At 39.4% G+C, this 14,241-nt stretch overlaps 1 protein-coding gene across 1 annotated transcript; it reads right to left on the minus strand.

The window, feature by feature from the left end:
• Positions 1-1,024: 1,024 nt before the first annotated feature.
• On the minus strand, positions 1,025-9,319 carry spon2b (spondin 2b, extracellular matrix protein). The gene is made up of 6 exons (XM_005726459.1): positions 9,216-9,319; positions 7,884-8,144; positions 7,301-7,524; positions 5,991-6,182; positions 4,479-4,665; positions 1,025-2,015 (listed from the first exon to the last, which is right to left on the minus strand). Exons 2-6 carry the CDS (start codon positions 8,116-8,118, stop codon positions 1,837-1,839), a joined length of 1,017 nt encoding a protein of 338 aa, XP_005726516.1. The 5' UTR covers positions 8,119-8,144; positions 9,216-9,319; the 3' UTR covers positions 1,025-1,836.
• Positions 9,320-14,241: the final 4,922 nt, after the last annotated feature.

Consider the following 14,241-nt stretch of genomic DNA (forward strand, 5'->3'; position numbering starts at 1 on the left):
CAATACCCATCCCTAGTAATCAGTGTAGGAAATGTAATCCAGTCCATTGCGTAAAATGCCATATGTTTACCTTAGATGAGGTCACATGCAGAGAAAACTCCCACACACACTGAATGAACCCATCTCATATTTAGCATCTGCAAAAGTTGTCATTTCTAAAGTAAGCAAAGAATCAGATTTCCTTCTCATCCCACACTCTGGTAACTTTACAGGAAGCTTGAATAGTAAATCAGTACTTTTATCATACCAATAAAATAACCACAGGTTTTATACTGTGTCTGTTAAAAATTCAATTTCACAAACAAAGCAGGGATATTTCTCGTGACATTGCACCAAACTGGATGTTTACGTTACTCTTACTTCTAACACATAGTTAATGAACCTACAATAGAAATGCTAAAACACACATCTTTAGCTCAGTAATTTTCCTCTCCCTCGTCATTCCGAACGGAAGGACATCCCTCATGTCCCAGATGTTTAGTTCTTATTGCTATTCAGGCTGCCGTCCGTAGTTTCAGTGCTGGCTTGGTGGGAATATCTGTTTTACATATTTACGCTAATATCGTTTACTTAAAATTATGTCGTCTTCATCGTGCCCTGAAAGAAAAGGTCATTTTTCTATGTACATATATATTTTTGTGCAGTAGGATTTATGCTTTATAGCCTTTATGTGAAATTAATTTCTTGCTTTAAGATTTTAAACTTTGAGTTCTAAACATTTCATGAACTCTTTAATCACTGGAGATCACTTGTGTTCACTTTATGACCAACACTTCATTAGGGTGGATTCAGTCCAAAACTGTGTGAACCGAGGTCAGCTTGTCCTCTACACTCCTGGATCCTGCAAACGCAACATCAGTAATATTAACTTAATGCATGCCTAATATTTAAAGGTGATAATCAACAGGCCATGACAGTTTTAATTAAACGACGCCCCCATTTGTTTCTTGAGAAAACAGGAATCAAAGAGGAAACAGTAAGTTGTATTCACATTTTATTGACCTTTACAAAAAAAAATACACATATTTTTAGTGTTTTAGTATTTTACAAAGCAAGTTTTTCTGTTTTAACTCAGTAACGTAAAGGAATACAAATTATTTCAGATTTCATATGCTGTACACTACAGGTTAAAATCCTGTCAATAAATATATCCATTTTCTTTAGGAAAACAAGCGCAATGTTTCTTTAAACATTATGTTTTAAATTTAGGAAAGTGTATATGTCACTTTTGTTATCATATTACTTCTGCTAATGGGGCTATTGAAGCACCGTATTTCCACCTTTTCTTAGTTTGATATAATTTGTATAATTTTGGATCTTATGCCAGGATTTTTTCTAAATCCTCTAAATAAAAGCTGCTGGGAGTAGCAAACAAATATTTGTGATCTTCAGAAGTGTCAAAGCAAATCCAATTACAGTGCCAACTTGTGTTTTCAGCTCATTTTCTAATTACCAAACAGCATTGATCTCTCCCCAGACAATTTTGATCATCTGCCAAAACTGAATTGGTGTCTAATGGCTATTTTGCCAAACTACACCTCTTTAGTGCTGTCAGATCTATCAATATGAAGGGAAGATTAAGGATTTTTTTTAAGGCACACTCTCCCAGTTGAACAGTCACATAATCAGTATGTATATTAGTGATTTCCACAGAAACAGTTTGGCTAGGGAGAACCGATGGAAGCTGGTTTGTGATGGTTAAACTTCATGTGATTAAATCGTGGACCTTTTACTGTTGCTGTTGCGTCTTCGTCCTTTCCTCCCTTTTCTGGCTTTCCTCTCCTTCTTCTTTCTCCTCTCCTTCCTCTCTTTCTTTTCCCTCCTTTCCTGGCCTAGTCATAAACAGTTGTCTGGGAAACACTTCCGCTCTTCCTCCAGCAGGGGACAGGCTGCTCCATTGTTGGCTGGGTGCATTATGATGTAGCGCGTGCGGTGCTGAACGCCTGACTCTCCACATTTGCCCTTGCACAAGCCCCAGGGAGACCACACTGACACTTCACAGTCCAGAGGGGTATCTGCAGAGAAGGGCGGGCAGCATAGCAATCATATTAACAATCAGGTTTCCATTCTGCTAATTTGTTGCTCTTAACTCTTTGCAGATGACTTATAAGATGAGTAATATGTCGTAATCAGGAAAATCTTCTTTTCTTTTAATAACACTAAATTATTAAAGGGTGTTGCCGTGCTTTGTGTGTAGGCCTTATGAACCCACATTTTCTCATTATAGACTCTTTGCAGTGGTTGCACTGCTGGAGTTCATTTTCATTTTGCTCTACTTTCATTTGTAGAGTGGGTTTTTGCTCATTGTGCTTACTTTTTTTATTTTTGCCTCAGAGTAAACAGTGCTGCTACTTAATGACTCCTCTGCAACAGATCATGATTTAGCCCCTTATTAGGAGACACCTCAATTATAATAGAGGGTAAGGAAGCATCCTCTGACTTCCTGCTTTTTCAGCTAACCTAATAAAAATGTAATCCTTTTAAAGTCTTATCATCACATCATGTTTTTTGGTGCTTTCAGACTACTTGCTGATGTACCTCAGTCAAGCTCTTGGTGGGCTTCTATGCAGCTGATATGAATCGCAGTTGTCAGTTAGAGAGTAGAAAAGCAGAAGGAAGGGAGGTTGTATGGAAGCTGCATAGATGGACATTTGGATATCAAGTGAAAGGCTGATAACTCCCTTTAAAATTTATGTTCAAGAATGACAAAGCGAAGGTTAATGTGACAAAAGGTTGCAGAAACACAAAGATGATTTAACCTGATTTTCCATCAGTGTCTCACAGATCTAGAACAGGTGCTTACTGATCATTAAAGAAAAGTTTTGTTCAAGCTCTGGGGAGAATACACAAATACGATGGAGGGATAATGACAGGGGTAGGATAAACAGACACAAGGGTAAGATGGAGCATTGGGAACAGGGGGAGGAAACCCCAACAGATTGTTGGCCATTCTCTGTTGTTTGTTGATGGGTTGTCGGGGGAACGGTCTTGTAGTCTGTGATGCTGACTCAGACCCTTGCAGTTACCCTCAACCCTGCTTCTGATTAATGCTCTGTCAGCTCTTTTGCCAGGCCAACATGCTATCTATTACTTTTCCCCCCTTAAAAAAACTTTTCCCAGTCAAGTCATCTATTTAGACTTTCCATGGTGAATTGTGCTTTTATAAAAGGCTGTTTTGCCCTCCCTATCACATGCATCATTCACACAAAGTTACTTGTCTGCTGCATTGCTAACTTTTAGTTTGATACAGCTTTTCCATGTACATTTTCCAAGATGTCTTTGTATTCTTCCTTTCTCTACAGAAGAGTCTTAAATAGTCTCGGAACCCACATATCCAGCTTCACCCATGAAATAAATTCCAGTGTTTATGTCCCACTTGGCATCATGACTAAAAATTTACTGTATATAATTTCTACACAGTTTTCATAAAGTACTCTTTGACATCTTTTATCACACATATTTTGCCTCTCATACTAGATGCCAGATGTGTTTCTGGTATTTTCTGGTACCCTGACTCTGGCTTGGATTTTCTGGTCTTTGGTTGGAAACAGTTTAGTTTGTGTGTGGCCTGTAATGTTTCCTAAATTCCCCCAAAATGAGCAAGTCCCTGCCTTATGTTAAAACCTTACATCTGAGTTTGACAAAGCATGTAGAATTCTGTATTCATTTTGTTCTGTATATACTTTTAGTTTAGCCTTTAACAACAAATATAATATATATAGTATCAGTAGAATAAGAAAGACACTATAGAGTTGGTGTTCTTCTGAAGTCTGTCTTTGTCTCATATGTTTGCCTAATTCAGTTATGGATGCATTCAGGGTTTGTCACCAGAATGACTTGTAGCTGCCAAGACAGTATCTTGAATGCAGAATAAAACATAGATAAATATATGGGGATAAAAATATCCCTATTGGTGTGTTGACCAGGTCAGATTGAGAACCATTGAGGATTGGGATTAATGTAGCAGGGCTCTAGACTAACTTTTTGCCATGGGCGTACCGGTACGCCTAACTTAAAAAAGTTAGGCATACCGGCACAAAAGTTAGGCGCACACAAATTGTATAATAATTTATATAATATAATGTGTTTTTCTGGAAACACTGTGCTTTTGCGACCAAATTGGTCGCACTCTAGAGCCCTGTGTAGAGTTCTCTTTCAATTGTCACTCAGTAGATTACTCAGTTTTCAGAGAACCGGGGTTACGCGAGTAATGGTTCACGCATGGATCTGTGTTAAGACATAAAGGAGGACATGATGCCATTTAAACGACTGCTCCTAATTTTCCCATAAACATTTCCCAAAACATAGGACTCTAGTGAGTGTGAAACTGAGACCAAACTGAGATGTTAACTGCCACATCCTTGAGTTCTAGCTTTTGTTATTGTGTTCTGTACTATGCTGTAAAATGCATGTTTCAAAGAAAGTAGATGAATCATATAAAAACAGAAATTCTTCATTTACTTGTTATTCAGACTTACTTATGAGCTTATCTTCAATCTCATTTCCTGTTGGCAGCTGGTTGGATTGAGTGGGCTCCATGGGCAGGCTGATGATCTTATTGGTCTTCTTTATTTTGGTCAGTGTGACCTTCGCAATGGGTGGTAGGTGCTTTAGGCGGGGGTAGAAGAAGGAATTGGCTGGGTGACTAGGGAAAGAGGAAGTGATCTGTGAAGAGGAAAATGGACAAGGAATATCTATCAAGATATGTGTTGTAACAAGCCTCTTCAGACTGATTTTGCTGCTGCATGGGCTTACAATTGATACTAAAAGTTGAAATTACAGTTTAATAGAAAAGAAAGCTGGTATCACGGCAACAGCTGCCATATTCTTTTGATTTTTGCTGGAGGATTTAGGGAAGTATAAATGTCTTTAGGTGCTTCCTGGAGGCAGATAGTGCACACAGCTGTGTCGGTGGTGGCTTAATTACCTTTATCAACATTACTAAACCTCAAATACTCTCATATAGTTTACTAGTTACACTTTAATTGATTTTCTGTTATGTCTCACTGAACTCAGCCTGGTGATGATTTCCATATACAGTGGAACCCCAACTTTCGAATACCCCATTTAACAAAAAATTCAAGTTACGAAGGCACTCGCAGCAATATTTCTGCCCGTGTTACGGCAAAATGCCCACGTAACGAAATCCGCTGGCTGTGATTGGCTGAGCCCAGAATGCCTACAATGCCCACAATGCCTTCCGAATCATGTGACAACCCCCTTGGCTTTCGTACCTGCGCTTTGCTGTTTCACTTGAACGACGTATTAGTGTTCCAGTTAGCAATTAGCCTATAGCCTATCGTTCACTCAAAAGGCGCGATGGGTGCTTCGACTTACGAAAATTTTCGACTTACGAAAGACCCTCGGGAACAAATTAATTTCGTAAGTCGGGGTTCCACTGTAGTGCATTATAATATAAATTCAGCAATATGACCAAATTGTGAAAAAGTCAGAAAGTTTCTGTTTTGTTTCCCTGTTTATTCATAGTCTTTTTCAGTTTTTTGTACTATTTTGACATTACTGTCTAACCAGCTAACTTAACATTTGTAGCTGATGAAAAAGTCGTCTTAAATATGAAAAAAAAGATGCTGGTATTGACCAGACCTAAATTATCCCTGGACCATTGTGCTTGCAGTGTACTGATGGATAAGACTTACACCATGTTATTGGTTGAGGGATGCATTTTAAAACTTATAATTATGTTTAAATTTACCTTAAATATAGCCTTATAGTTATGTCTCTATTCTTTTTGCTTTTTCTGGTTGAAATGTGCAGAAATAAATATTCTAATGAGTGTAGTTTATTTTGTTAAAGCAGTGTTGTAATTTTTGGGCAAATTCAGCAGCCGTAGAGTGTTGCTGTACATCACTTCAATACAGCATCTCTGTATGAGTCTAATAGAAACACTAATGTTTTCATTACTAGCTGTTGACAATCAGGATTTCTAAATACCCGGGTTTACTATGGATTCATGCACCTGTGCTGCCCACCTGTGTGATTTTATCCTGTGGGATGGTCTCAAAGTTGGGAGACGAGAAGGTGAACCCACTGTCAGTTCCTGCATCATATGGAAAAAGATCCACTGACACATTTTCTTTCCAGTGGTCGCCATCACACAGGTCTATACTGTCCACACCCACAAACCAGTCCGGGCTTGGGACGATACGTACAATAAATGACAGCTGTGAATGGAGAAAGTAAAACATAAGAAGTGAGTTAAAATGTAGCCACAGGCAGAGATGAGAATAGAAAAGGAAAGAAAAACATAATAAAATCCTTTCCAAACATCTTTCCAACATCTTAATTCTCAAACCTCCTTCAAGGACCACTAAATACTTCTAAATCATATATGATGTCTGTGTTTTACAATGATTTATTTTATTGTGCATTAATATGCTCTTTTTTAAGCATGACATAATAGAGATTCGTAGTCTTGTACCGGATCCACCACTCTACAAGTGCACTTTTGTTCCAGCATGGCTTGCTTTTATTTTGGTGACCATCTTATGTTTCCAATTGGCTTTTTCCAAGCTTAACAAATTTTCGTCAGATGTGCCAGAGGTTTTATTAGCTACCCAGAGACTCATCAGTGGGAAGTTTAACTGCAAACTTCTGCAGAGGTTACATAATTCGAAGAGACATTAATTAGACTCGTTACAGTTACAGAAGCTCGCTTTTTGGTGTAGTTTACAGGCAAAAATAACTGTCAGGAGCTTGTTTTATAGGAACATTTTGTTGCTGCATCAGCCTAATTAAAGAGGCATTATGCAGTTTTTCCTCACAGTATAACTTCATATTATGAACAATTATCAGTAGTGTGGCAGGTTATTATTTGACTACAAAGACACTGGATGCAAATTTTAAAATGGTTGCAATTTTGATATATATATTAACATATAATATATAACATAGCAACAAAACATCTTCAGTAGAAATAATGTCCGAGTTTACACCAAATTTCTTATTTGCACTTACATGAAATTTAAATAACAGTGAAACATTGAAAACTTCACTGACACTGAAATATTTGTAACCTTTGCAAACTACAGTGGAAGTTATTGTATAATCTGATGTGGTGCTGATTCCTAGAATGATAATTTCCACTTTAAAACAGTTTATTTATATTATGGTCAAATTTTAAACCTGTTTGGTCTGGGTACCTATCTGTAAGGCTTTATTATTGGGCTAAACAGAGCTATGATTCTAAGTGCTTATTTGGGAATTCTTCACACCACCTTATCTATGCTGACCTGTCAGTGACAAGCCTTGCATGCACTTAATGCCCTGTTGAGAAACTTACAAAGGAGTGCCTGGCAAAGACCTCAAACTCAGTGTTCATCTGGCCTGTGCCGCCCACGACAGCGGGAGCGGAGAGGATCCCATAAACACTCTGGATGCGTTCACCGGCCGTCTCGACTTCCTTCACAAGCGTCCAAGCCTCACCTTTCTCCGTGAACTCCCTCACTCCATTGCTGGCAAACTCATTACGTTGCCACATGTGGTAGTCAGAGCTGTGGGTCACCCCTAATGGAAAAGAAAGGATGAAAAATTGTTGTTTCAGCAGGTGTTAGTCTGAATAGTGAGATCATGTACAGTACATCTCGGCAAAGGGAAATTAATGGACTCCTGTGACTGTTTTCTAGTGTTTTTGGACTGAATTGGGCAGATGTATAACATCCTACTAGTGGGTAAAATGTGATACAAATAAAAAATAGGATTGTTTTTTAATAACTCTATAGTAAACAGTTGGTGCATTCCTCTTCTGACTTATTCAAAAGACATTTTATGTAGTAGCTTTCTGTTTTTCAACCACCCAATAGATCTTGCCACATTGACCTGAAAATAATGTGACCAATAACTTGCCTTAGGTTAGGTGCACTTACCAATAAGATTTGACCACTGTGCAGGAGGACGGTAGCGAGGATACTGCTTAGGAAAAGCTGCCTGGGTCCACTTGCCAGTAAATGTTAGACTATACTGGGCAGTTTCTGAAGCTGTGCACATGGGGATGTCAGTAGGGACAGGCATCGAATGAATTCCTTGGCCCAGACTTAGCATCAAGACAATCAGGTGACAGAGTGCCTCAAAGAGGGAGATAGTCATTTTTGTGGTGTCCATGATAAGAGTAGATCGGGGGAGAAGACCTGAATGAGGTGCATAAAAGAAAATGGTAAAGAAGGAAGACTAGTCAGTAATAATATAGAGCTGCAAAGAAGTACCTGGTCAGTTACTACACAGTAAACACTATTTTGTACTTTTTTCTTTTATAAAGGTCTCATAACAGTGGCCTAACCATAAATATTGGTTTTCCAAATAAAAGCCTTCTCATTCTTTTTGATTCTTATAATCTTATATATTTAAGACAGATCAGCACCAAGAAAACTGTGATCAGACACCATTAACATTGGGTTTAACAACTTCTTTATACAAGGGACATTTGTTTCTAGACCGTCTTTCCACTTTTTATACTTGTAAAGTTAGTTTAGCATTGTTAAAGTGGCAGAAGGAAATCTGACATTTATTAGGATACATACAACGAAAGTGTAATCGCACTTGCAGTCTGCTAAACCATCCATCTCTGTATTATCTGCATTAAAGGTATTAAATAGAAGTAAGCTATTCTTCTTCTCCATTGGATATCTCATTATTGCCTTCCTCCAGTCATGGCTGCATCTTCCCTGAACTCTGTCAATAAAGCTCCAGTGTGGGTCTTCTGATTTAGTCTTTCAGTTAGCAGTATCACTTTCATGCTCATATGTGTCACTGTTTAATGAAGAGTTCAAGTGCTGCATCCCTGCTTCTCAGAGGGTATATAAATGAACAGCTTTCGCATAGATTGCAACACATTTTTAGTATTCAACCCTGAGCAAGTAAGACACTTTATCTTGACACTGCCAGGTCTTTCAGAATTAGCAGCTTTTCCATTCTTTTAAAATTTCGTTCTTAATTTAAATATTTACAATTAAATTAAAAATGGCTACATTTACATTTTTTACCACCTTTGCTTACTCTGAATATGTTATCACTTAAATACTTTGTACTTGTTTAAAAGTCCTGTGTCTTAAAAACTGTTAGTAGCTTTTCTTGTAAGCTCTGTAGCTACCTATGGTTCAACTCTTACATCCATCAATTTGTGTAGATTAGTAGTCTAAGCAGTCTTTTAGCTGGAAGGCCATGCAGAAACAGGGTAAATGTGTGCTGTAGAAACTACTCACTGGGTTTGCTCAGGGTTCCAGATGAATGATGGACTGCAGCTGAGTGGAGTAGAGGGCTGAAGGTGAGGAGAAGGGGAGAGGAGAGCTGTGGATGTGGCTGTCGGGACGAGTGACTGCAAAGTTCCAAGTCCTTTTCCACCTATTTATGTGTTTTAGGAGTTTCACCCCTCGCTTTCCTCCCCTCCTTTCCCCTATTTCCCCCCCCCCTCTTCCCCCTTGGGCTCCACTCCCCTCTCCAGCTTGCTCCACGCCTTCACTCAGTCTCTATCTTCATGCAAATGACTTCCTTGCCCCCTTCATGCCCTTTGACTTTGGCTCTCCCTCCTTCACCCGCCTCCTCCTCTCTCCCGTACTCTTTATAAGTATCCCATTAAATGAATAATGCATTCAGCAGTTCTGCGTGCACTGCCAGGGGTCCGATGCAGTCCGTGGTTAGAGTGTCAGTTCACAGTTTGATACTGTAGCTCTCTAAACCTACATATATGACTAATGAGGTTAATGGTGTACGTATTCTCTAACGGTTTCTTGGTCACGTTTTTGAATTTCAGTTGAGCTACTAGATCCAGTCCCAGTGCTGCTTTTTAACTCATGCTGGAAGTTTTATTGCCTCTGTCGTTGTCAATTTGCATACTTTCTTTGATGTGTTTTTCAGGGGCTTATAAAGTCAGTCAGCATTATATTACAAAATGCAGAGGAGTTACAGGGTTTCAGACACAACAAGATTGTGTTTTTGGTGGCTCTTGGTAAGTGATTGGCAAAAAACTTACTGATCTAGTATAGTCAGTGGTTTAAGAAGTAGTGCTTAAGTTGTACTTGAAAAGTGATGAGCTATGTTTTGTATTAAACTGTATAAATTGTATTGAGCTGTTGCAATTATTACCATGATTGGTCACCTTTGTTCAGAGAGCTACTCTTCCGAACTAATGGAAGTATTTCTGGAAGATTTTACATTAATTGTAACAGTGTCATGATTCTTTGTTATTATTTTCTGAACACTTTTAGAACAACTCGCATGTTTTCTACAAAAAATATGATAAGCATTGAGTGTTTTTGATCAAACTTTGGCTTAGACTGGCTATAAATAAGTATTGTTAAATATGCTTTAGGAAACCTAAACAACAGTTGCAGTTTTCTCCCATTGTGTTAGTCTCCCAGTCAGTTTATAGAGCATACTTTAGTATTTGTATGCAAGATACATTTTACTTTTGTTTGGTCAAATATTTAGTCTAAGCCAGATTTCTGAGGACATTTTGTTATGTCTCTGTGTTTGTATGTGTGTGGGTGGAGGTTGGGGGTGTGGTACTTGACTTGCTGAACTTGGAGGTGACAGACCCACACTCATGTGCAAACACAAAAATATGTTGGCATGCTGAATCAGCCCACATGTAATGATTTCCATATGGTCACGTTTCTTTAAAAAAAAAACCTCAACCAAAACACCTACACACACACAGACACACACACACACACACACAGACCAGTTGCCTTCATTCAACCTCAATTTCCACGATTTAATTTTTGGCCTGTAGAATTCAGTCTGTTTTGACCCAGTAACATTTGAAAAGGAAAAGTTAACTCATTACCACCCTCATAACCCAAGCTGACAGTGGTGGAGTGTGCTCAGTTTTATCAAAGTAATTCTGGCAAAGCATCAAGTGGCTCAGGATGGGGAAGAAGTGCTGCTGACTTAGCTGAGGATATAGTCAGGTAGTGGAAGTAACCCCTTGGAGATTTCCTCAATCCCACTGACACTTTCTATAATGAAAGCAGTGTGTGGAGGGGGATGACTGGCATAGTCACACAGTTCTTTAATGGTAGAACCACAGGGGAGGATGAGGTTCACCCTGAATTCTGAAAAGCTCTGGAGTTTGTTGGGAAGTCCTGGTTGGCACATCTCTGCAGTGTTGCGTGCGGTGGCGGTGCTGGATTGGCAGGGGATGGTTCCATTTAAAAGGTCGTAGTCGCAGAACAGTGGACCAGTTCTTTATCCTGGATATCCTGGATTGAATAATATTCAAGGGTGTGTGTGAGGTTACCCAACCAGTCCTCAGGTGTTTTGGGAATTTGAAGAAGGCATTTGACCAAGTCCCTCAAGATATCGTATGAGGGGAACTACAGGAGTATGGCTAGTTGCAAACTACAGCAAAAGCCAATGCATGTTGGATTTCTCCAGGGCTGCGCTTTGTCACCAATTCTGTTTATAATTCTTATAATTATAATACTCTGTTGTAGCCAAGTGGTACAGGGTCTGTGCTTTGATGGTCTCAAGATATTGTCTTTGTTTTTTGTGGTTCTGTTAATCTGTTGATGTGGTTTTGGTGGCATCACCTGGCTTCATCAGTTGATGGCCTCCAGTTTGAGTATCTCAGGGTTTTATTCACAAGTGAGTGGAGGATGAGATTTACAGATGGATTAGTTATATTGGATTATTATATCGTTTATTGTCCTTTTTGAAATTCCATTTGTGTTTCGTGGCAGCTGTCAGAGAAATATAAACTAAAACAATAAAGAGGTTATTGTTACAGACATTACTGAGATCAAAAACAAGAAGTTGCTGCAGAAATGTAGAGCTGTCGCTCAGGTGGTAAAACAGGTCATAAATGGAAGGTTGGTGGTTCACTCCCTGTCTGCTCCAGTCTGCATGCCAAAAGCCCTTAGGCAAGATACTACCCCCAAGTTGCTTGTATGAATGCATGTGAATGTTAGATAGAAAGCACTTAGAGTGGTTGTGTGAGGGCTCATATCTCTAAAACCATTTTTATAATGAAAGTATAAATAAAGGGCTTTTGAGAAAATGGTGGGCAAGGGATGTTGATATTTTTGCATTAGAGAAAAATGCAAACACTGTCCAAGTTCAAGTTGTTTTTATATTGTTGTCTCTTCTGTTACTGTGAGACGCTGTGGACACACCCATTTCAGCTCTACTTTTTCATCATATAAGGTCGACCCTGACTAGCTGGCCTTGCTTTAGAAACACATAGGTCTGACATGTAAGTCTGCTTATGTCACGGCCCAGCGGCACGAGGGAGCAAAGATGGACACAGGTGCAGAAACCAACCCGGAAGCGAGACGGTAGGGAACAAATGATTTATTTCCGCCCACAGGCAAACAAAACAAAAGCAAAGCGGCGCCACCACACTCGTGGCACGTAGGATAATTTACGATAAAGAGGGCGACCTAGACACCTCTAGGAGACGGCTGAACAGCAGAGGCAGCGGGGAGGTAGAAACAGGACTAGGCAGGGGCCGGGGCATTGGTTTCAGGTGGAGGTGACAGGTGGGGTGGAAGCCCGGAAGCGGTCGAAGCGTGGGGAGGCAGGCAGGCAAGTGAGTGGTGGGCTGGCAGGCCACGTCGTGTTAGCAGCAGGCGGCCCAGGTCCAGGAAGGCGGGAGTGAGGGAGACAAGATCTCCACTCCAGGTGCTACCTCTGAGGATAAGAAAGACAAGTAAGACATCACACAGCGTCTTACAGAGTTATGATGCTCCACTCGACTGACATGGGGATAGCAGATACTCAGGCGATGAATGGTTGAGAGCGCAGGTCTGATATACTGCTGGCATGATTGCTCACAGGTGGTCAGCCAGGGAGGAGCAACCGAACTCCGCCCAAAGGAGGAGGGGCCGCTGTCGGAGACCTGCAGGTGCCCACCCAGACCATGACAGCTTATGCAGAAAAAAAATCAAGAATCAAGGAAAAAACATTCAGAAAAGACAACAAGGGCCTCCAGTCGCATGTGTAAAGATATAGGCACATATTGTGGTATGGAGGTGGGTGTATTCTATAAATTTCTAAGACTCCAGGACTCTGAAGTTAAGAGTAATATGGCAATTTTGAAGACCAAGTTCTTCTTAAATGAATTGAAGAATTAATAAAATAGACGGTTTAATTCACAGATTGTGGAAATTGGCAGCTGGCAAACAAAAAATAAAACAATGTCATGCCCAAACCTGTAAAGAGCTTAAGTTGTGAGTTTATTTACAGTCAGCTTATGAAAATGGAATATTTACTATGTTAGAATTGTTGTTGATACTTTCACTTTGTCAAATGTAATTTTAGGGAATAGTCATTAATATATTTTTCAATTAATGTTGCTGGGTTCTTAAAAAAAAGCAATCTATATGAAACACTATAATGTTCTTCAACAAGTATGAATATGCAGTCTTGTAAAAAAGAAAGACTAGAATTATGTGTAATCAGACAGACGTGCAACCTTCAGAGACATTGCAAAAAGCCAATGACAAAACATCAGTGACTCGGTGACTGTACCATTGCAGTCATTGAGTCAACCACAAACTCCATTGTATACAGAATACAATGAGAAAAAAAGAATAAAGTTGCTGGTCCAGACAAAATCCAGATGTCAACTTGAATGAAATGCTGTGGCAGGACTTTAAGAGAGCTGTGCATAAATGAATAACTGGAAACTTGAATAAACTGAAGCAATGCTGTAAAGAAGAGTGGGCCAAAAGTCCTCCATAATAATGTGAGAGCCCAAACGTTACTTCAAGTTATTGCTGCTAAATGCTTTAATAACCCTATTAAACCATTTAGCAGCTTAGATTTGCTTAAATTTAAGCACTATTTTAATAATTAAATCATTTGTGATTAATTATGAACCTGTCAGGCACTGTCCCAATTATTCTTGGAAGTACAGACACAATGATTGCACTACACTCACTAGAGTTGACAAATGGAGTGTGAATGTTTTGCTCTGGGAATTTATAGCACAACAGAGGGAAAAGTGGATGATTTTTTTCTTTATCTTGCAAGCCAAAAGTCAGATCATCCAGTACACTATTCACCCCTGGCTGCACCCAGTGGCCTACCTAGTGCTCATATCAGGTTATGAAACAGATTCAGTCTTTTTATGACACAAACTTTGACGGCTAAGAAATATTATCCAAACTTGGTTTACAAGCTGGAATTGGTTTTGCAGCCAAGTAACATCACTGAACTTTCTAGCAGAAAGTAAGAAACAGAGTTGAACGCATTGATTTCAGCGACTGGGTGAAGATATTGAAGGCC

The sequence above is a fragment of the Pundamilia nyererei genome, unplaced genomic scaffold (assembly GCF_000239375.1).
Source record: "Pundamilia nyererei isolate P.nyererei 1_Seehausen unplaced genomic scaffold, PunNye1.0 scaffold00020, whole genome shotgun sequence".
Taxonomy (NCBI): Eukaryota; Metazoa; Chordata; class Actinopteri; order Cichliformes; family Cichlidae; genus Pundamilia; species Pundamilia nyererei.

What these genes read in the sequence shown, in the direction of transcription:
- spon2b (XM_005726459.1), bottom strand. Translation starts at nt 8,118, where the DNA reads ATGGACACCACAAAAATGACTATCTCCCTCTTTGAGGCACTCTGTCAC. An exon ending in ACAGTGGTCAAATCTTATTG is followed by an intron (nt 7,525 to 7,883) that starts GTAAGTGCACCT and finishes CTTTTCCATTAG; the next exon opens with GGGTGACCCACAGCTCTGAC. An exon ending in TCTTTGCCAGGCACTCCTTT is followed by an intron (nt 6,183 to 7,300) that starts GTAAGTTTCTCA and finishes CTCCATTCACAG; the next exon opens with CTGTCATTTATTGTACGTAT.